The 23,473-nt window shown below is 35.4% G+C and overlaps 2 protein-coding genes across 5 annotated transcripts in view; both read left to right on the forward strand.

Moving 5' to 3' along the window:
• Positions 1 to 23,473, forward strand: part of TRAPPC13 (trafficking protein particle complex subunit 13) — a 26,521-nt gene continuing 3,048 nt past the window's right edge. Inside the window, exons 1-12 of one of the 4 annotated variants that reach the window (XM_005492987.4) lie at positions 1 to 132; positions 6,614 to 6,682; positions 7,660 to 7,759; positions 8,323 to 8,407; positions 9,719 to 9,846; positions 9,975 to 10,047; positions 13,164 to 13,208; positions 15,593 to 15,610; positions 17,826 to 17,959; positions 19,075 to 19,273; positions 22,541 to 22,641; positions 23,300 to 23,450. In XM_005492987.4, coding sequence (XP_005493044.2) covers positions 87 to 132; positions 6,614 to 6,682; positions 7,660 to 7,759; positions 8,323 to 8,407; positions 9,719 to 9,846; positions 9,975 to 10,047; positions 13,164 to 13,208; positions 15,593 to 15,610; positions 17,826 to 17,959; positions 19,075 to 19,273; positions 22,541 to 22,641; positions 23,300 to 23,450 — 1,149 coding nt within the window. In that variant the 5' untranslated portion in view covers positions 1 to 86. The remainder of the gene's footprint in view (positions 133 to 6,613; positions 6,683 to 7,659; positions 7,760 to 8,322; positions 8,408 to 9,718; positions 9,847 to 9,974; positions 10,048 to 13,163; positions 13,209 to 15,592; positions 15,611 to 17,825; positions 17,960 to 19,074; positions 19,274 to 22,540; positions 22,642 to 23,299; positions 23,451 to 23,473) is intronic. The other 3 variants (XM_005492988.4, XM_005492989.4, XM_005492990.4) reach the window with 3 other exon arrangements.
• SHLD3 (shieldin complex subunit 3) lies at positions 11 to 4,728 on the forward strand. Its single transcript, XM_026796926.2, has 2 exons — positions 11 to 132; positions 2,364 to 4,728. Exon 2 carries the CDS (start codon positions 2,490 to 2,492, stop codon positions 3,237 to 3,239), a length of 750 nt encoding a protein of 249 aa, XP_026652727.1. The 5' UTR covers positions 11 to 132; positions 2,364 to 2,489; the 3' UTR covers positions 3,240 to 4,728.

Below are 23,473 nucleotides of genomic sequence, written 5' to 3' on the forward strand. Positions count from 1 at the left end.
GCTGCAGCCTGGGACGGCCGTGCTTGCCACCGCCGCAGTGTGCGTGGCGCCTTCCGCTCCGCCGGCCATCCTGCGGGGTGAAGGCCATGGACGTCAACCAGCCCAAGCAGGAGCATTTGCTGGCTCTGAAAGGTACCAACAGCGCGGCCCCACCGGTGCCGCCCTCCCGGCCCCGATTCAGTGGTGAAACTGCGTGTCTTATCCGCAGCCGAGGGTGGTTCTCCCCGCGGTTTAGAAGGAGGTGGAGCGGGGAGCGGCCCGGCGCTCAGGGGCCGCGGCGCTCGATGCCCGAGGGTACAAGGCAGCGCTGAGGGCTGCTCTGCCGTGCCCGAGGGCACAAGCTAGCGCTGAGGGCTGCTCTGCCATGCCCGAAAGCATAAAGGAGCGCTGAGGGGTGCTCTGCCGTGCCCTAGGGCAGAGGGTAGCTCTCTACCGTGCTGCGCTCACGGCAGGGTGTGCACCTGGCGTGAGGGGCTCAACGCGGCTGCCCGGCTGTGTCAGTGCTTTGCATAAGGCTTCAAAGAAAATGTTCAGCTATAATTTCCTTTCCAGTTCTCCTGCTGCCTCTTGTTTGTTTGTTTTTCAGGACGAGAGGACACAGTGTTAAACCGGGTCAGGGGAGGTTTAGGTTGTGCGTTAGGAGGGATTCCTTTGCAGGAAGGGTGATCAGACACTGGCATGGGCTGCCCAGGGACGTAGTGGAGTCACCGTCCTGGAAAGTATTTAAGGAACGTGGACGTGGCACTTGATGCCATGGTCTATTTGACAAGGTGGTGTTCGGTTTTACGCTGATTCTATGATCTCAGACGTCTTTTCCAGCACAGTTGGTTCTCTTAGGATGGCTTTTACCCTTTTCACTTCATGCTTAATGTGCAATTACGAGGCTTACCTCCTTGATTCAGGGATCACAGAGTGAAAATACAATTGTGTAGGTCACTTGCATGCCTCCAAAATTAATGTAGATATCAAGAGAGCCCTGTGAAGAATTTGATCATTTCTGAATCATAAATGCTGCTAGTTATGTAGATGTAATGGAGAGCTGTTAGAATCTTGCCTCTGCAAGCATTCTAGATCAGTGAGACTGCCCAGGTGGGTAAAGTAGTGCAGGTATCAGTGATTTCAGAGACCATTTTCTCATTTTAAAACTCTCCTGGACAAAGTTTTTAATGATGTCTCCATGTGCTGGTAAAATCTGTTAACCGTAAATCAAAGCCCAACAAGCTCTTTTCATGTACATATACACACATGCAATAAGGGCAAAAGACATGAGAACGTGAAAGATCAGCAGCTCTCAAATGTGTTATGGTAGTAATTAATTCAAAGTAAAAAGCTTTATGGTGGATCATTTTGCTTTTATAAGAAACCAGTGCCATCCTTAGTTTTGTATTGAATTTAATCCAGGTTGTAGTTTTTGTAGAAGTGGGGAAGATATGAGGATTTATTTGCATTGTGACTGTATTAAACAAAATCTTGACAGTGGCAATCCTAGATTTTGTTACTTTAATGTCATCTGTGTTACTGCTCTCCATTCGGGATTGTGAAATGATTGCAAAATTTTTGTGGGTGCATGGGGAAAGGGGGAGAAGGATAGGAAATAGGAGAGCAACACTGTGGATGTTTTACTTGTGTTTCATAATAGTGTAGTTCTCCCTTCACCATGCTTCTGAATTTAATATCATCTTTGTATGGAAATATAAAGCCTTTGACAACTCAATAAGGTGCTTATTAAGCAAAAGTCTAATAAATTAAGAAATTATCAGTTCCTTAAGAATTAAAGCATAGTTGCGTGTGAGGCTTGGGAGCTTTGAGGCTAAAAATGGGTAGTTCTGGTACAAAATGAAAGCAGGCACCTTTAATTTGCCTAGAACACTTCCCTTTTAACTTTTCACTTTAAAAATTACTGTATCAGTTGGCACTATTTTGGGAAGGGTTTCTGTAACATATGTGTTTTCTTGTTACTTTATGTGCCTCTGCTAAAAGTGCTGATATAGAGGAGTAAAACACTTTAAAAAATTGTCTGCTAAATTTGAGAAAATAGGCAGAAGTAATTGTGTGTCTTCTAGCATGCATCACGACAATATGACCAGAATAGTGATGAGTGGCAAGTATGAGAGATGGTGACAGTAAAAGAGTTCTCTTGGGAAAGGACTGTTTTGAGTAAGCAGTGAGCATGTGGATAATGTTTACTGTACTGAAGGTACACTGGTAATGATGGAATACAGGCAGTAATGTTCAGCCGAGATAAAATAGAATGTTCTGATATATATCTCATGTATTTTTACTACCTATTTCTTGAAAAATAGCCTAGCAATGTTTGTCTTAATATGGTAGTATCTCATTGTTTTATAATACTTCTGCTTTAGGTCCTGTTTTCCACTGATCTATGCATCAAGGGGCAAGGAAATTCTTGTAAATAAGATGTTTCAGTCTAGATACAAGAATCAAAGAGACTGTTTTCCTAAGAATCACTGGATTCCTTCTGTTCAAGCATGGAAGTGGTCTTGCACTATCGACCACATCAGAGAGATCTAATAAAACTGCAGAAATTTGCAGAAGCAGCAGTGAAGGAGTTTCCCATTCGCCAGTTACCAAGATTTGCACCCTGGTTTCCAAATGATTTACACAGACTTCCCCTCAAACCAAAAAAGCAGGCACCTGTTATTTCTTGTGAGGAAGTGGAAGAATTGAAACAGCTTTCTACACCTTCAGAATATGTTACAGGATCTCCTGATTATGACTGCACAAAAAATCTCCTTGAGTTTCACTCTAGCATGAAACATGGTCCGACTTTAATCCAAGCACAGGCTGTTCACAGAGCAATTAACTTGGACTGTCAAGGAGAGCCACCACCTAATGGAAAACAGAAATTGAAAAGGTCTTGGAGTGTCTCTCTCCCTAGAGCTAAACTCAGAGAGAAGATTCATCCTTTATCTCAAGAACTGCAGAATAATTTGGAAAGACTAAAGCTGCATGCATTTTGTAGAGCCAAGTGGACAATTGAACAGTCTCTTTGTAAAAACCAGAATTTGGAGGACATATGGGTAAAATTGAATAGACTCATTAAACAGAATGAATTGCCATCTTGCAATGCTACTATCCAAAGATCTGTGGGACAGATATGGATTTTCTGTGATATATTATACTGTGAATATGTTAGAAATATTCTCAGGGAAAAGCTGAGCCTTACAGATAAAATGAATTTACTTGTACATAAATATGGAATTATATTTAGTTTATAACTTCAGATGTAATTTAATAATAACATTACTATCAGAAATAATAAAGTTTTTAAACACTTTAGAATGTATAGACATTAGAATAACTGATAAATTAACAGTAAGAATACTTATGTTACTTTGCTATGGTTTTCTAACTATAATGATGTATTTCTTTAACTTTGTTTTGCCTCAAGACTTATTCTGTTAAGATTAGTAAGTTTCTCTTTGGCTTAGTACTTTGTTTTATAGCTTTTCTCTACCTTGGTGGTCTGAAGTAAAAATTCCAGACTATTGTGGCAAGCTATATCAGATAATAAAATTAATGCTTTCAATTAAGCAAAGTATGTCCTCTCTGCTTCATTGGAATTAGGAGAAGGAAAGATGGTTTTAAGTGTGTTGTAATAATTGCTGTAATAGCTGTAACTGACATTAAGATTTTCAAGATCTGATTATCTCCTGAAAGTAGTCTGTGAGTTTTTTTAATGATAGCATATCCCTCCCATGAAATACAAATTTACTTTATGTGGGATATATGTACTGTCTTAGTAATGTTTGCTATATTTTCACAGAAGTATTAGTGATAGCTTCAGTAGAAGCTGTGGGCTGAAAAATAACGAACAACTTAGTAATTGCTGCTTTATGCCTTTGATAATTTCTTTTCCTGTTGTTTCTGTTCTTTTGTCTCTAATTATATTTGGGAACAAGAAAACACTAGCTTCCAGGTAAAAGTGAGGAAATTAAGAAATGAGACATCTATCTGAAACCTCTTTTTCTTTGAGAATTTGAATGCCTTTTATGGTCATAAAAAGCAGAGTTCAGGATGACTTTTTGTCTTCTAAAAGAATGAAGTATTCCAAGGTCATGCCGTCCCTGCTCATTTGAAACTTTGCAGGGTCAGTAGAGAAGTTAAACTGGGATCAATATGACTGCAAGGTTATGCATTTGCACTCCTACTAATTCTAGATAGTTTTGATGTAGCTGGAGGTCAAGGTCTGTAGCATCTGGAAAAGGGGGAAAACAGCATTTGTAGATTATGAGATTGTCATTATTGCCGCTCACACCAAAGTGTGCATAAGCATAACAGGGATCTCTCTGTAAAAAAAAAGTGAATCCCCCTCAGACTTAACATTCTTATAACATCCTTGTGTTGGATAATTATATTTTATTGTAGGCATTACAATTTTTAAGATAAAAATTTCTCCATTTGAGTCACTGACATGTATTTTCAAACTTTGACTGAATTTTAAGACATTTGTAGATGTCTTTATATTTATGTTTGAGATGTTTGTGACATTTAATATGACTACTTAGCAAAACTGATGCAAAATGCTGTCTAGACTGCATTTTAACTGCAGCATAGCTGAGGGTTGTTATGAGCTTTAAAGCCTATATAGTCAATTTTTTTTGCTGACAGTATATTTCTGAGCTGAACATTAATCGTAACTAAACTTTGTGCATCAGCATTTTTGAAGATAAAATGAAATAAAATGCAGTGTTGGAATAAAATGCAGTCTGGTCCGAGTTCTATTTAATGTATTTTGTATCTAGGATCTTGGAAGAGATGATACATTTTCTAACAATAATTTAGTACTTCTAATAAATATGATAATATATCTATCATAGTTTGTTTTTACTTCATTCTGTGATATATTTATTTTCTGAAACATGACTTAACTTTTCCTTTAGAAACAGCAAATACTAGTTATACAGGCATAGTATGAATTTGAATAAAATTTGATAATGCCAGTAATACAGTCTCACTAGGTTAATTTGATATACCGACGAAAGTGCTAAACAAACATTTTACTAAACAGGAGAGATTGTTGTCACTGTAGGTGCCAGCTTTGTGCTGCTTTGGGTTGGCTCGTATGTGAATAATGGTAGATGCGCTGCTACCTGTGAGCACCTCAGCTGGTAACTGAGGTCTTGTAAGAGTGAACACCATGTTTGATTGCTCTGCAGAACTACTGCAGTCTTGGTTAGCACCAGGATACAAGCCGAAATCCAGGTTCTCATTTTGTTCGCTTTGAGGAATGCTTAATTCATAAGCATGTGTAATTCAGTATCTTTTCTTTGTCATTTTCAATGTTGAATGTGGTTCACTATTTACTCTATTTTATATATCTTGGGTTTTGTTTAATATACCTCGTGGTTCTAAGTCTTCAAAGGTCACCATAGCAAAGAGAATGTATTCTCTCTTTTTTCATGTGAAAAGTGAGAATTCTTTTTGTCAGTGCTAATTTGCATAGGTCTGCTGTATGGTAGCATAAGTTCTTGTGAACCAATACGAGCCACTGAACCCAAATGTCTGTCAAAGTAATTGAATACTTTCCGCCACTGGGAACAGTGAATGCTGTCTGGATACAATAGCTGTACAAAAGTACTGTAAAAATAAACCCACCATAACTGTGTCAGTGCAAAGGTATTGATTAACTTGTTGCAATCAGAGAAATCCTTTTGGTTTAATTTTTAGTTTTAGTTGGTGTTATGTTTGTTAAGTTTCAAAGAAAAAAGCCCTAATGGTTTTTACATATTCAGAGTAACACAAGATTACAAACGTTCAATTTTGTTTTATATGAATGCCTTCATGATAAGCTATATGTACATTTAGGGCCTTTGGTAAATTTGAAGAGGGAGAAATTCTTTTAAGTAGTAGCACCTTAAATCTGTCATTTAAGTGAAAATAATGTAATTTTGAGTGTGAGTTAAAATAGCCTTTTAAAACACCACTTTCTGGAAGTAGCAGGTTTTTAATAGGAAAATATTAATGATTTTGATTTTGTCAGTATCAATAAAATAGCTTTGTTATATTTTCATGAGGTTTTTGTGCTGGTTTTACTGGTTTGAGGTTAAAGTTTGTGACTTAGAGAAAAAGCAGTGGTATAAATAATGAGGGGTTTTAGTATTGTTACTCTACCTTGTGAAAGTGCTGTAGATTGAGATGTAAATGCAATTTCTAATAGACTGGTGTTTGACTGAAAGGGTCCGTAGGAGTCATGATGTCCCATTCTAGGGCAGCAAGGATCACAGGATAGGCACTTAAGCTGGAAAAGTCTACAAACAAATGAAACGGACACACTTCTGAAGACCACAAAGCACTTAATGCTGTAGCAAGTGTAAGACCTCTAGTATATGAAACTGAAAGCAGTAGATGAGTAGGTTAGTCCACCAGGATAGAAAGCAAGAAGAGGCAATGACATTCTTGGATCTTAGAATAGCAGGGAGGTTTTTTTTGTATTGCGAAAAGCCATGTGATCCTTTTTGAGTCTGGGACTTATTTGGTGGTAGTGATTTGTTGGGTGGTTTTGGTTTTTCTTGTGGAAGCTGAAAAACAAAATTAAAAGTAGTTGTTTAATTGACCAATTTTTCTTTTTGGTTTTTTTTTATTCTTGCAGTGATGAGGCTAACCAAACCTACCTTGTTCACTAATATTCCAGTGACTTGTGAAGAAAGAGATTTGCCAGGTAAGTCTTTTCTACTGACTGATTATTATGTATGTTTTACCAAGTTTAAGCAGTGTGACCATCTAACACTTGGAGAAGTCATGACCTCCCATAGACTCTTACTTGAAACAGCAATATACTTAAGATTTGGTAATAGTTAAGGGAAAGTACCAAGGTGCACTCTATAGCTCTTGACGTGTATCTCTGAAAGATTGGTGATGATACTCAAACCAACACATGACCTCAAAGTCTGAGCAATTGATATACAACTGAAATGCATTTTTGTGAGAGAAATGTGTAAGTGGAGAAAGCTTGGCATTACTATATATATTTTTTTAATTTGGCGAAAAGGCCCTGGTGGTTAGAACCAACACATGAATGTTCTGTGGAAAAACAATCTTGCAATAATCACCGGTTTTGAGGTGCATTATGCTTGATGTGCTGTCATAAATTGGAAATCCCTGAGTTATCTCCCAGAAATAGTTGAAGTCTTGAAGTCAAGTATAAGAGAGTCAAAGGAAAGATTCAAGAAGGAGGGTTGTGTAGAAATAAAAAAGCAGACAGAGGAAGAAAGTAAGTGAGGTTGATTATTTCTGTTATGTGGTCTAGATGGAATTTCTCTCAAAATTCAGTGTTAATTTGAGCAATGGATTGTGCACTTCAGTGTGTATATACTGAGTATATACACACTGATATTATATATTATTATTATATATTGATAATATATAATATTATATAAATAATATACACACTGATATTATATATTATTATTATTATATATTATTACACACTGATTATATATACAAGTGTCTTGAAGTTAAGTTATAACTTACCAACAGGCTTATGGATATATATTTCATCTCTAAACAAGTTTATTGTAAAAGAAATGTATCTAAAATAAACTACATCTGAGTAAGTGATTACGTGCCTAACTTAAATGTAGACAAAACTTTGGACTTAGCAAATATTTAATTAATAGGAACTTGATATTTTTACAGGTAATCTATTTAACCAGCTCATGAAAGATGACCCTTCTACTGTAAAGGGTGCTGAAACTTTGATGTTAGGAGAAATGCTGACTTTGCCTCAAAATTTTGGGTAAGAATAAATGATTCTAACTGTAATATGCAAGGTTTAGGATTAATTTGGTTTAGGATTCATACTTCTCTTTCTCTTTGAGTATCATTGTTCTGCAACAAGATGTTCAGTCATTTAAAAAATAATATGTGGCTCGATTTATAAATATATATGTATATGCTGCCTGATGTTTCTTGTCTGTAGCCTGACTGAGCCTTATATGCATTGAAAGTTGAAAGAGATTTGCAACTGTGTGTGAATTTCTAAGATAATGCACTACTATAAATCATGTGTTATACGAACAGAGTTTTCTACTGTGATTTTTGTGGGTACTGAAATCCATCTTCTTATTCCTGCTGGGCTTTTAGCTAGAAAAAATTTTGATTTGTTCCCTTTTAAAACTGTTTGTCTTAGAAGGATGATTTCAGAAGTATGGGTATGCAAATGCCAGTTGTCTTCTGCAATTTGATTGGCAAATGTGTATGTGTGTGAACTTAAAAATGTTTCAGTGAAATGTTCTGGTTTTTAATAACTGTTACTAAAAAAATTATCTTTTTTTAAAATTTTTTTTGCCTGAAATACAGAAATATATTTCTGGGAGAGACATTTAGTAGTTACATTAGTGTGCACAATGACAGCAATCAAGTTGTCAAGGACATACTTGTGAAGGTAAGTGAAGAAAAATCCACTTATAAAATATTTATAAAAAAATAAAACACAATTAATATATTCTCTGACAATATATTGTATGTTTAATGCTAATACATAGACTTGAGGAAATATATGTCCCTTTTTCCAATCTAGAAAATATACCTGGAAATTGGAAAGAGTAAGAATAGAATTATTGTAATAGAATTATAATTCTCTAATAATTGCATAAAAATAGCAATTATTATAGAATTCTTCAAAGATTAAAATGGAAAACTAGGATTGTGTGAAAAAATGGATTTATTACAGAATCATAGTGTTTAGGTTGGAAAAACCCTCTGACGTGACCAAGTGGAAGTGCTACCCCAGCATTGCCAAGTCCACTGCTAAACTGTGTCCCTAAGTTCCCCATCTGCACAGTCCCCTGCAGAGATGGTGGCTCAGCCACTTCCCTAGGCAGCCTGTTCAATGCTTGACAACGCTTTTTGTGAAGAAATTGTTCCTGCTATCCAATCTAAACCTCCCCTGGTGCAACTTGAGGCCATTTCCTCTTGCTCCAATTGTTTGTTACTTCTGAGAAGAGATCAGCTTACAGCTGGCTATAGTCTTTTTTCATGTAGTTGCAGAGAGTAGTAAAGTCCCTCTCCTGAGCCTTTCTCTCCTGACTAAACACCCCCACCTCCATTGACCTTCTTTGGACATACACCCTTCTATTTAAAACTTTTCTGAACAATTGGTGTAGCAAAACTTCCACAGCTAAAAAATGGAGTTACATTCACTTGCCTTCACTTTCAATGAGATCTTCAATTCCCTGTGAAGCATACACTGATCTGTATATTGTATTAATTATTTTCTAGAGAGTTGGGGTTTTGTGTTTACTGAAAAATAAAGCAGAATAAAAATTACAGAAGTCGTGTAGCTCAATGTAGAAATAGCGATTTTTTTTTAAGCTGTATGATAAAGGACTGGACTATTTATATATAGCTTTTTTACAGCTTGTCTTTAGTTTTGTAAGTATTTCATAATATATGTCCCAGAAGGTGTCTGAGTCAAGAATATCACAGAATATTCTGAGTTGGAAGGTACCCACAAGGATGAGTAAGTCCAACTCTTAAGTCAGTAGCCCACACAACCTTCGATGTACAGCACAGTAGCCCATCGAACCCACAGCCTTGGTGTTGTTCTGACCAGCTGAGCTCTTACAATATCTGTGAAAGCATGTAGGGTACACAATGCACAGTAAGACCTAGTACTTGATAACATAAGTTACTTTTCCTTAACACAAGTTAAACAGATATAGTTCTAACTGATGCTTTGTTTTTCCGTTCCCAGGCTGATCTTCAGACAAGTTCTCAGCGTTTGAATCTTTCAGCTTCTAGTGCTGCAGTGGCAGAACTTAAACCTGACTGTTGCATTGATGATGTGATCCATCATGAAGTAAAGGAGATAGGAACACACATGTAAAATTTTAACTTTTTCTATTAGTAAATGAGCTTAAATGAAACTAGAGTGCATGCATGCTATTCTGCTTTTGAAACAGCACAAGATTTAAAGTAACACAGCTTTTTTTTAAATTTGTTTTTTTCAGTTTAGTTTGTGCAGTAAGTTATACTACACAGACTGGAGAGAAGATGTACTTCAGAAAGTTCTTCAAATTTCAGGTATTTTGTGAAGTATTTTACTCTGCTTTTAATAAGTGTGTGTCTAGAAAACACATTTTAAAACATTTGATACTTCATAAGCATTTTTATGTACTAAAAATCTGTTCCCTTTTCAAAGTGAACCATTAAGAGCCACTGCTTCAAACTTCACACAAACTGATGTTTTCCAATTACCACACAGTTAAACATCTCAGAACTAATAAATATTGCATCTAATAATTTTTACTAATTTATTGAGAAAAAGATGTGCTCTTAAATAGTCCCTTTTTATAGCAGACAGTTCCATGACTATTTTTAAACAGAACAAGTATTGGTCATTCTGGCTTTGATACATGCAATCATTGAGCTTGTATTGTAAAATTCTGTGTTTTCTTTTTGTGTGTAAACTGGAATTAAATAGTTTGGTTTTAGAGGAATTTAAGGAAAGAAGTCTATTGTGTTATATCTAATACCGACAATTTAAACCTGTTCTTCCATCAGACAAGTATCAAGACTTGCAGTAAGAGTGACTGAGGAAAGGAAGAAACTAATCTGTGGGCTGGTTCTAGCAAGAAAGAGACTTTAATTTTTTAGAGAAATATATTGAGACTTGTATATTGGTGGACTAATCTTCATGGGATGGAGGATTACATGACATGCTTGACTGAATACATTTTTATATACTCTGCATCTGCTAATGCAGGAGCAGCATATAGTTTCATCCTAAATCTGTTTCAGGGGAGGTCTGGGTTGGATACTAGGAGAAGGTTCTTCACCCGGAGGGCTATTGGACACCAGAACAGTCTGCCTAGGGAAGTGGTCACAGTGCAAAGCCTGTGACAGTGCTTTGTCAGGCACATATTCCTGGAGGTTGGACTTTATGTCCTTGTGGTTATCTTCTGACTCAGGATATTTTATGACACTATGGGGTAATTGCATTTCACTATTTTCTAGTATTTATCTAGATATTTCAGAAAAAAATAATTTCAGTCTTTAGAATGTTAAATTGCCATGCTTTAGAAAGAACAGTTGAGTGCTGTTAGTAGTCATGGGCCTTGAAATGCCAGGTATTGATTAATCAAAGGTATATCCTGACAATCCTAGGTTCCATATAAATTTTTGTGTTGCCCTCTCTGTGAAACTAGCATCTCTAGAGTTTCTTCATCTTTATTGAGGTTAATTTTCATCTTTGTGTGCTTTGTCATGCTTTCCATATAACATTGCTTCCCTTTCCATTTCTCCATTCTTTTCCTTTGCTGAGTGTTCTGTTTCTCTGTCCCTGCTAGGCTTTCTATGATTGCCTACACATGCATGTGCAAGCTTCAGATCTCATCTTTTCTCTGTTCCCTAATGTTCTTCTTGTCAGAACTTCATACAAGATTTGTTTCCTTTGGATTTTGTATGCAAACTTATTTGTGCAGATTTTTGGGGGTTCTGCATGCATGTATAATTGCCATGGTTTTCAGCTGAACTCAGCACAGGCAACTGAATTGTCAGAACATTTGTAGCTAGCTTTCAAATGTGAAGCCCTCCTTTCAAAGATTGAAGCATAAGTATACATACACTTCCTTATAAATACTCTAATCCATTATGAGAAAAGCATTGCACTGAGAATTTTGGCTGTTAGTTTTTAAATTTGACATAGAGACACCAGTAGGAAACCTGAGAATGAACAAAAAGGAGTTTTACAGAAAACTGAACTGTGTCTTTACAACAGAAATTCATGGCTGCTAGTGATTGAGATGTCAGTAGCTATTTTATAATAAAAAAATACTCTTTTACAGATTCTCACATTTTTCAGTTACATTTTCCAGCATCTTTTAAGCTGAACTGGTGTTACTTGGTTTGAATCGGCTTCTTTTTTAAACCAATATATGTAGTTTTATACTGATTGATAGTGCCGTTCTGTTCCAAAGCTTTCTCTAAGTAATTAACAGGATTATGTTTTCATGGAGAAGAAATGATTCCTTCTAGGATTGGGTGGTTTTGAACTTCACAATAATTTTTTGTATTTTACTGGAATGCCAATTGAAATTTACTGCAATAAATGGAAAGACTGTTTACCAGAAGAGAGAGAAAAAATTCAGCATGTTGGGAAATTTATAAGCTCACTGAAGAAATGTACTTGACAGAAAAAATCATCTTTCAACAAAGACCTAAATTAAAATTTTTTATTCATTTTTTTGACTAGAGAAAGATAATTATGAATACTTGAAAGATTTGAACTTTATGCATTTTAAAATGATGAAATATCTGTGAAGACAACTTTTTGATCTTGAATTCTTCAGTGCTAAAAAATTTGTTGACAGCTTGGAACAGTAGAGTTCTCTCAGGATGCAGTGATATGCAAACAAAAACAGTTTCCCTTTGTAATGGGAAACAAGTGTCTCCAGAAACAGAATTTAAATTTGGTTTCTTGCAAGTATGATAGAAGATTATTTCTTTCAGTTACATCACTTTATATATGCTTTGTATTTGAATGTGTGAACTGCAGTAGCTTTATGCACAAAATTCAAGCATTAAGAACCAACACTTTATAATCATATTTTATATCATTGAGTTTTCATCTTTTACTGATTGAATCTCATGAGATGAATATGATTTATTAATTTATATATTATTATTTTCTTTAATTTCTTGAAACCATTCCATTTTCAAGGAGGAAGTGAAGGCTAAGAAAGCTAAGCAAATGGATAGTTCTCTGCTTCATTTATGTTTAGAGAAGCCCTCAGTAACTTTTGTTACAAAACTCTGAAAGACTTATAACTGTTAAATAGTTCTTGCTCACAGCTGAAAGCAAATGCAGGACCAATGATGGAAATAGTGTTATTTTAAACACACAGGTCTACTTAGAGCACTGGATTTGGGCAGTTTTACAAGAGGTCAGTGCTTGGGTGGAGAATTACTTGTTTTCAGTATGAGGAGACTGCTTAGTAGGAAAGCAGTCAAGTGTGCATAAATAAGAAGAAGCTAGGATATACTCTTGAGTGATTCTGTCATATATGCACCTGCTATGTGTAAGATCAAAAAGAAAAATAACATTTTTTAGTAAGAGAACCTGGTACTTCAAAAGAGTCTGTGCCAACGATGTCCAAAAAACCAATTGTCAATCTGTCTTTTTTTTCCATTTCATTCAGGTTCTTAAACCACTAGATGTGAAAACCAAATTCTACAACGCAGAGGTGAGAACTGTGTATATTCAGGTTTGTTTAAGCATGCTGGATTTGTTACTTAGATTAAATTCAAAGAGCTTTGTAAGTATACCTTTCTGAGAAAATTGATCAGTTCTAATGGAAAAACAGTCATAGATATATATTGCATAGTTTAAAAATAGATAGGCTTTTGATGAAGGGCAAAAGAGATGTCAGGATCTTAATGTAATTGACTAACAATTTTGCATATATTCCAGTTTCTCGTGTACTCAAATACTTTCAGTTATTGCTTGTATGTTTAGGCCAATAGAGTACTTACTGTAAGAGAGATTAATTGTTCATAAAGGACATGACAGTTTATCAGAGTGGGGAAAATTTAAATTTAAATTACTTAAATTTAGATCTTCCCTATGTAACTATGACCCTTCAGTTCAGTAATTTAAGTTTTAGGCTTGTGACAGTTACACAAAGTGCTTTTAAACTAAATGACCTTAACTATGTCTTGCATATTTATTTGGACATACATACATGTCTGCCTTTGTCTCTTTATGGGAAGAATTTGGTACATATCTTTAGGCCACAGGTTTCAAACTATACATTGACCAGGTGTGAGGTACCTGAGCAGGATTGGAGCATAAACACATTGCACTGGCTGAGCCCTTTATAGAACCACTATTATCTGTAAGTGAGAATGTCTGGAAATTTCTTCTGCTGTGAATTAAGAAGAAAAACAATTCTAAGAAATGAAGTAATTTCTCTGGGAGCAAAATATATCTCTTATTTAGTGTGTGGATTATATTATTGTTTCAGCTGTAAAGTATGTGGTAGGGAAAAGGGGGACTGATATCTTAAATGGTGCTGTCTCTTTATACTTCATGTGTAAAGTTTGTGATGAAGCACCTCTCTAAGGTAATTCTGGGCAAACTTTTTACATAGATAATTTTTTTTTATGGTTTTCATAGTAGTTATACTGACCAGTCTTAATAAGGGTCTTATTTAACTCTTAATTAGCTACCAATTCTTCATGGTAAAAATCTATGAGAAGCTTTGCTCTTTGAGCTGGTACATGTGGGTTTGGGTTTTGGAGGTTTTTTTGTGCTTTTTCTTTACCACTATAGAATTTTTAAGAGGCTCCTTGATTCCTTTTGTTCTTCTTGGTTATGAATTTATGCAACTCCCATTACCATCTTAGCCATTCAATTTATTGAAAAAAATTTTAAAATTAATTTGGATGATATTAAATGAGCAATTTCCATTTGCCTAGCAAACTGGTATAGTAGCACTCCTGTCTAATTTCTGAAAGTATATAAAGTGTCGCTATGTCTTGTGACCATGGAATTCAATTAACTTCGAAATACCTAGAAATAAGTATGGTTAGCTGTTGTGTGTGATGCTACATTGCTGTGAAAGCACCACGAAATTTATCCTGACTATTGTCCTTGAGAGCAGGGGAGAAAAAAATGGTACGTGTCAGTTATTAGTTAACTAAAGATCTCTAAAGGTTGACTAACCAGTTAAACTTATTTTATCATTAAGATTACGGCTGTGATGCTGTCTATTCATAATGTCTTTTACTAAAATTTATTTCTATTAATAGACTAATGATAATCCATAATTTAATTTCTTCTAAGACAAGGAATGATGCTGAACCTTAATCTTCTTGCTTATTGCTTATATTACAATAGCACCCAAATGAAGTTGATCACTGAAATTTATGCACAGAACACATGCCCTGTTGCCCTAACCTGCTGCAATCCCAGGATTGAATTACTGTCTCACTGACTTTAATGTGCCTTGAAAAAAGGCACTATAAAAGGTTCTGTTCCTGCAGGCATGCACAGGGAGGTAGACAACAAAGTTTGCAATTGAAGTTGGGTTTTTGGATTGATGAATATTCTAAAGAGTTTTTCTTGATATTATGCCAAATTTTGTTATAACTTGCAACATAGTGGCTTTTGTAAGACACATTACCACATTATTTTTGAGACATTGTATATGAGGATACTTAAAATTGTCTATAACGTGACAAGGACTGTTTTTCCATTTCATGTACAATCCATTGCATGGATTAAAATTCAGGACAAACTTTAAACTTACTCAAAAAACTAACTCTTTTTTTTTTTTTTGAGTCAGTTTATTCTACCATATCTTGTCTGTGACTTGTGTGCCTTAAGCTCTACTTTGGATTGGTTCTGAAGCAAACCTAGTAAATCATGTAACCATATAAGTTATTAGAAATGTAGTTGTCATCTTTGTTTGCATCCATTTTTATTTGTTTCTGTCTTACTAATGCTATCTTGTTTAAATGGTGCAAAAAAATGCAGAAATGCATTTTGTTTGGAAGTTAGCCTCCTTTTTCTTTAACATTTAACCCTAATTTCTCTAATGTGTTCTTTTTTTTATTTTCCCATTAGAGTGACCTCAGTTCTGTGGTAATTTTTATTTATTTTTTATAAATATGTATGCTTTTTTAATTGCTTAACTATCTCTGTGCTCGCTATTGACATACTTTACAAACATAATGGAAAAGCAATGTTTGTTCTGCGTGTCATAAAGGGATGTGTTCTTGTCTTTATATGTGCAGCTAATAATTTAAATGGTTAGCTCTTTCTTTAATACCCATTGTTGAAACTAGAACTTGATACCTCCAGATTCTTGTGGGGGTCCTCCAATAAAATACCTCAAGAAAATTTTATTATATATATATTATTTGGAAAAAGAATTTATTTCCTTCTAAAATGTTTCTGGTTTTGACCCATGGAAATGTAGGTTTCACTACAGCACTGCTTGTGTAAGCTGTGAGAAGACTTTTCACATCTGGTTGGAGACAGTGGGTTTGAGGAGAGAGCAGCAGTTGGATGTTCTTCCTTCCTTTGGCTAGTTGGAACTGCACTTCACAATTTTAACTGCATGTAACAGTTGATTGAGTTACTTAGTTACTTCTGCAGTATGATTTCACTTCAAGGCGTGCCTTGTACTAAAATAAACTGCATATTTTGACAAGTTGTTTTTTATTTTTTTTAAAAATGTAATACTACACCAAATTAGGAATAACACAAAACTAACTTGCTTTTTCATTATGCTGCTTGTTTTTTCTTTTCCCTTTCAAATTAGCTCATTTAAACTTCTGCCTATGGTTGCTGTTTTGAAAACTACTAAATTTGGGTAAACGAAAAACTTTGAGCAATGGATTTATGGGATATAAATGGTATCAATTCAAGTGGCAGTCAGGCAGTAGTAGTAATGATTACTGAGAGCCATGTTTTAGTTTGGGTTATTTCCAGTTCCTACAAGCATGAAGTGTCTCTGTAACCTGTTGAGGTTGCACAGTTTTCATTACTGTATAGATGCTGCTTTGTATTTAATTTGTTTATAAGGCAATATAAAAAGTTACACAACCATTCTGTATTTCTCCTTCTAACACAGTTTTTTGAGACTAAACATATTTTGGCTATTTTGTCACATTTTTATTTTGTAATTTACAAGCAGGACTCCATTTGTATAAAGAATAATTTATTTACTCTGATCAAAAAGAAACTCTTAAGTTTTGTTCCACCTTCCCCACAAAATGCTTTCTTAAAATTTAACAACAAAATACTCAAACTGCTTCAATCTGAATAATGAACTACTTTAGTTTATTTAGTTTATTCTTCTAGGTCCCTAATTTAGTGAAGGGACCTAGAAGAATCACTTAATCCAATGGCCTGAATCAGTGACTGTTGTAAATGCAAATTTGGTATCTCCCTTTTTTTAACTGGCACTTCTTTAATTATGGTTTTCACTTTTCTGGGGACTTGTATCTCTAATTGACTGAGTCTTCCATTGTTATTCTATCCTGAGATTTTTAGACATGGAAAGTGACTTCACTGGTCTGCAATTCCACAAAAGAAGTGAGGCAAAAGCTTCTCTAGTGAGGCAAAAGCTTCTCTAAACTTCTGAAGATGAAGTTTAACAGCTATAGACTGTTAAACTTCATCTTCAGAAGTTTAGCAGTCTATAGCTTTCATTTTTGTACTAGAATTTGTCCTTCAATACCACCTTGAGGCATTAGCTTCAGATGTTCTGAAGGTAGAGCACCAGTTAAATTGTTGGATGCATACTATATTGGTAACCTTTGGCATGATGCAGCTGAGTGAGAGAAGGGGCTGGGTTTTGCATTTTAGCTAGAATGCTGGTATTTAATAATAAAAGCTCAGAGCATGTACCTGAACTGTTTCACTTCAGTTAAAGAAAAACACACACATTTACTTTAATTTTTTTATACAGCTTCATGCACTAGTGATCTGGCTTGGCATGTTCTTGTGCACTGCAATTCCTTACTATTTATTCCATTTTTTAAATAATTTGGATAAAAGCTTGAGTTGCTATTAAGTTGATGAAAGTCTTGGGAAGTGGTGATTTAATGCATTACAAATAAGCAATAGCTAGAACACAGCAAAATTATCCCACATCCATTGTTTGGCAAGATATCTGTTGACTAACACTTTTGCTCCTATTGTTACTGGGATTAAGGTTTTTTCTTGCATTAATTGATTTGATTTGCAGGCATGAACTAAACATGTGTGACTTTTTTAACAATAGGACTGCCTGTTCTTTTTAGTAACACTAATCATATTTTCATGAACTCGAACTTTTGATTTTTTTCAGACAGATGAAGTTTTTCTGGAAGCTCAAATTCAGAATATCACTACCTCTCCAATGTTTATGGAGAAGGTTTCTTTAGAGCCATCTATGATGTACAATGTTGCAGAACTGAACACAGTTAACACAGCAGGGGAAAGGTATGCTTACATTCAGGAAATTTAATTTTGAAATGCTTCATATTAATACTTCAAGAGATACAAGTAATAGTTATTTGTCTATAATAGGAGGATTGTATGTCTTTGCTTGCATAAAAAGTTCAAAATCCTATCCTGTGTTCAACTGGAAAATTTGTTACTGTTTTCTTTGTATAGAAACTATTCTTAAAAATCTATAATTCTACTTAATAGAGAAGTATCCAGCCTAATGCTCAAATAAATTGTAACAATGATGACATAACATGAAAATATACTATTATTTCAGTATCTCCTATGTAAAATTTAACTCAGATGTAGTTTTGACCTGATGTTTGTGTACATGCTTAGCCTTACAGGACTCATCTGACTAATCCTTGCCTCCTGAACAGTAAACTGCTTATTGTTTTCAGTTGTTCTAATCATGAAAAATCAAGACACCACTCAGAGTGGATCAGTGATACACCCTCATGTAGTCATAGAGTATAAAAATTTTTCCTGCTGGAATAAAATAAATTTATATTTATAATATTTATAATAACTGACTACATTGGATACAAGATCTTGTGAAGTTAACTTTGGCTGTTTGTGCCTTGCAGTTGCTTGGGTTTTTGGAGGTGATGGTTCAGTGCTTCAGCAGTAGGGGCTGAAGTGAAAATTCTGTCTTCTCCTTGCCTGTTGAAGGATTCACCAGCAGCATAATGAAGCTTTGTTTTACCAAGTGTTTGCATCCACTGTAATGGTTTTTCTCCTGAACAGGAATCTTAGTTTCATGACATTGAGATTTACTGTGAGGGAAAACAAATAGCAGAAGAAAAATGACCAGCATTTTTGTTTAAATGCTAAGATGGCAGATAATTAATTATAATGTAGCAGAGAGAAGTTCTATGCTATTCCTCTCTCTGGCTGAGAAGAACAGGTTATTTTATTTCTCCATGGTCCTTGGTGCTACATATTTTCTAGAAATCTTTTCTGTTGTGCAAACAAAAAATAGTCTATGTGTTTTACCATTATCAAATTATGCATACACAATAAAACTTGTGGGGGATTGGGGAAAAAAGTTGGGTTCTCAATCTTCAGACTATCTGTATAAATTAAGACCTAATTTTTTTTCATTTCAGTGAGTCTACATTTGGTGCAAGGACTTACTTGCAACCTATGGATACACGTCAATACTTATACTGTCTAAAACCAAAGCAAGAATTTGCAGAGAAAGCTGGAGTAATAAAAGGTGTAACAGTGATTGGTAAATTAGACATTGTATGGAAAACTAATCTGGGTGAACGAGGAAGGCTTCAAACTAGCCAGCTCCAAAGAATGGTAAGTTTAACTTAGGTATTAATTTTACTTGACATTTTTAAGGAAACTCAATGAACAGTTTTATTAGGAAACTTCAATGAACAGTTTTAGTAGTGACTTGGAAAAGGGCAAGCTGCTTACTTTCTGAGCCTCGTTTTTTATTCACACTTTTCTATAGGTATTGGAGAGTTACTTCATATATTTCTTCAGTGAAGTGTGAATAAGTTAATGGAGTGAGAACTTTGTCAGAATCCAGTAACGAGTGTTGCAAATTACATTTGTTAGAGTAAAATTAACTGCTTGGATACCATTTGGCAACACACTGACAAAAGAACCTCTTTAAATGTGCCAGCTCTTGATATGGAAGCTGCTCCCACATTCATACAGATATTTTAGATTGGAGTAACATTTTTTTATGGATAATGTTATGTATCTTTCACATTCACATTTTTTATTGAGTCTGTCCTATTCAAGTTGATTTATAAATTGTTCTTGAATTTTGACTTGTAATTACTGTCTTGCTTAAGTCAGCTCCACAGGCATCTAATGCTTAAACCTGGTTTGCATCTTCTCACTTGAGGATGGTGACAGAGGTGCAGAAGGGTAGTTAAAAAAACTTTGGCAGTTGAATCTCAGTCTAAGTTTACAGTCTTTGCCCCAGTCCCCAGCTGCTAGTACATTGAGCAGTTCTGTGGGCAAGTCACACTGGCTTGGAACTAGGCAAGCAAACTTAGATTCTGGAAATTCACAAGAAAGTCACTGAAAAGTAACTAAGTCACTGAAATGTGTCTTGATTTTTAATTGAGGTGTTGAATGTGTGTATAAACCCATGAAATTAGAAACTGCCCTTTTCCTTAAACTTAGTTCCTGTTGTTACTTTGAAACTTGTTGCTTATTTTTAACAATAAATGGTTTCATTTTCAATTGATCTTTTCTCTCATTGCTTTTCCCTCCCTAAATCAATATTGTCTCACTCTGCTGTTGTCATTGTATTGCAGTAGTCTATACCTTCTCAGTGATTTCTCGTGGGCATCTCCTTGCCGCACTAACACCTTCTTCTTCACAGTACAGCCAACAAACTCCAACTCTGTCCTCAACCAGCTAACCCACTCTCTTGTAGCTGTGGTCTATTAAGGGCAGGCCTGTTCCTAATCTTTGGTGATTAGTACAGCTGCAACTCCTCAGGGGTGAGATTGCCTTCTGCACTATTCTCTTACATTCTATCCCTCCACACTCTGCCTCTCTTTTATTTGAACCTTTGAGAATTGCATGTGAAGCACACACTTCAACACTCCAGGATTAGTTTTGGTCATGCATAATTTTGTACCTTGTGATTAACAGAAAAATACTATGTTGTGAACTTTGAACAACATCTGTCTTTAGAAAAGCAGCAGGAGTTGGTTTTTTTCTCTTCTGAGTTGCAGTGTAACTCCCTCTTTTCTCCCCTCATTTTGTAAGTGCTATCAGATTATTCAATTTCTTGACCTCACCCTTAATCATTGTCCTCTTAATCCATTTGCCAGCACTATAACCATTGCATCCCACCCAGGCCCAGAATTTTACCTCTACTATTACCTGTTTACCTAAGTGTCGTGGTTTGGAATGGGAGGAAAATTTAGGGAACTGACCTAGTTACAGGTCAGATCAGGAATACAGAAATACTTTGAAACAAGTATCCACACACCATAATTTGTATGTTTGGTTGTTTTCTTCATTGGGTTTTTTGGGAGTGTTTTTTGTTTGTTTGTTTGAATGCGGCTTGGTGTTGGAATTCACAACTACAGTCTCTTTGGAGACAATGAACCAGGTAGGTGTCCACAACATGCCAAAAGGTGCTCCACATGCTCACAGGCACTCAATACAGGACCTCACTAGAACCAGTCTGAAAAAAGAGCATCATTCTTGAGTAGCACAAGTGGGAAATTGTCTAGTTGATTCCATAATCTGAGCAATTACCTCAGTTCTGGATAAAACCTGTTACTCCTCTTATTGTTACTTCAATGCCTTTGCCTCCAACTATGAGTTCTTGGAGGGGTCTTATTTTTGAGTTCAACAGATACAATGTGGTATAGGTCTCATCTACTCTGATCTTGTTTTGATTTGGTCAGTTGATGCTAAGTTTATTCTCTAAAATACTGTTTTTATTGTAGGTTTGTGTTTGTTGTTTTTTTTCTTAATGTATCTCTGGTAAAAGAAGAGCCTAATGTTAATGGAAAACTACCTGTTGTTTAGCATCATACGTATAATTGTTCCAGTCAATTCCTCCATTCACGTAATACAGTTGAATATATCTGCATTTTTCCAGTGCTGAATAATTACTTCTCTTTCATGCAAGGTTCCAAGTGCATATTGCTTGACTAATCTAAATCCCCATTGGTTTGACATCCCTTTGCTCACTCTAATGTCCAGTTTAATATTCTTTCTGAAATGTCATCTGTCATTACTCTGTAGCAAACTTGATGTGACTAAAACCTGTTCCTAGCCTGTCAATCACTGACTTTATGGACTGCTTTGGAAATATCTTTCAATCACACTGTAAATATAACTTTCACTACAAGATTCCTTTATTAGCAGAATTGAAACATATACAATAACTAAGCCTTGGAAGGCAGGACAGATTTTCCCCCTATTTTTCCCTCATTATCTATCATTTGTGGAGATGGAAAATCTAAACATGCTGTGTGATCTGCAGGCGACTATTTGAATCAGTTGGTACTAAGTTATTTACTATAACTTTATTGGTAGACCATATGAGATGTGTTTAGCTCATGGATAATTGACAAGTGTTCATTTTGTGTGACTTTCTAACAGATGATAATTAATTATTTTGGCAGAGGCAGAGAGGACCGAAATAGCAGTTTCTCTTGTTTCTTAGGATGGAATAGTGGTGGGTTTTTCTTAGGATGGAATAGTGGGAACGTTTCTTAGGATGGAATGTAGGGAAGTTTTACTGGTGGTGTCTGCAGAGATCTGTTATCTACCTAACAGAGGCCTTAGATTAAAACTGACATTCGCAGGAACTGTACATGGCTATTCAAATTTTAAGGATTTAAACTCTCCTGAAAATGTAATAATAAAGATCATCCTTATCTGATGAATTGTTAAACCTGTGAAGAAGGTGTTCATCAGTTGGAGAACTGTTGTGATTTCCATACTAATCAAAAGCACAGTTGATCTTCTTTCTGCAGGTTTGTCTTACTCCACGTATCTTCTAGGAAATGAAAACTTCAGTAAAAACTTCAATTTCCCTATCCAATATCTGAGAATTACATTCTTGTTCCTTCCCAGGCTCCTGGTTACGGTGATGTAAGGCTTTCATTGGAGACAATACCAGATACTGTAAATTTGGAAGAACCTTTTGACATTACATGTAAAATAACAAATTGCAGGTAACAATGTCATGTGATTCTCCTACTTTTTCCTGAGTGGGTGAGTTGTGGCTGGCTTTGTTTTATGTTTCCGTACTTCCTCCTGAAACTACTTAAACCTGGTCTTTACTATGATTTGTGGCAACACAAAACTACTTGAAACACAAGAGACAAAAAAAAATTTCAAGTAAACAACTACAACTAAAAATCTTATATCATGATCTGTTAATATGGTACTGAAATGGGAGATAGGCCAAAATTCTGCAGAGAAATTCCATGCATCTGTTTGCAATATTATTTACGATTGTATCTCATACTTAAATCACAACTCATTTTAAGGTTGCAAGAATGACATTTAAATGAAGTAATTCTAAATAGAAGTTGAGCCCAGAGACTAAAGCATGTATCTGTCCTGCAGCTACTTCTCATGAAAAGCTTGTAATCCATCCAAGTATTGTGTTATCCAGTATTGGTAAACCCATAACAGGATGCTTGTGTCAAAGAGAGCTGTCTGCAGCTGAATTACTGTGCATCACAATAAATACTGCTTGCCACCTTATAATTATTTATGAATCTTGATTAGTAGTAACATGAATAATAATCAACCTTTTAGATGCCTTCAGTCTTTGAATGCTTAGAAAAGCCCACAGGTTTATTCTTGTTTTTTTATTTCCTCTAGCAGTGAAAGGACTATGGATCTGGTTTTAGAAATGTGCAATACTAATTCCATCCACTGGTGTGGAGTTTCAGGAAGGCAACTTGGAAAGCTGCACCCAAGTTCATCCCTCCATCTTGCACTTACATTGTTGTCTTCAGTGCAGGGATTGCAGGTAAGTCATTAGTACAGTTTTGT

The sequence above is a fragment of the Zonotrichia albicollis genome, chromosome Z (genome assembly GCF_047830755.1).
Source record: "Zonotrichia albicollis isolate bZonAlb1 chromosome Z, bZonAlb1.hap1, whole genome shotgun sequence".
In the NCBI taxonomy this organism is placed as follows: domain Eukaryota; kingdom Metazoa; phylum Chordata; class Aves; order Passeriformes; family Passerellidae; genus Zonotrichia; species Zonotrichia albicollis.

Coding starts and splice junctions, on each gene's coding strand:
- SHLD3 (XM_026796926.2), top strand. CDS start 2,490: ATGGAAGTGGTCTTGCACTATCGACCACATCAGAGAGATCTAATAAAA.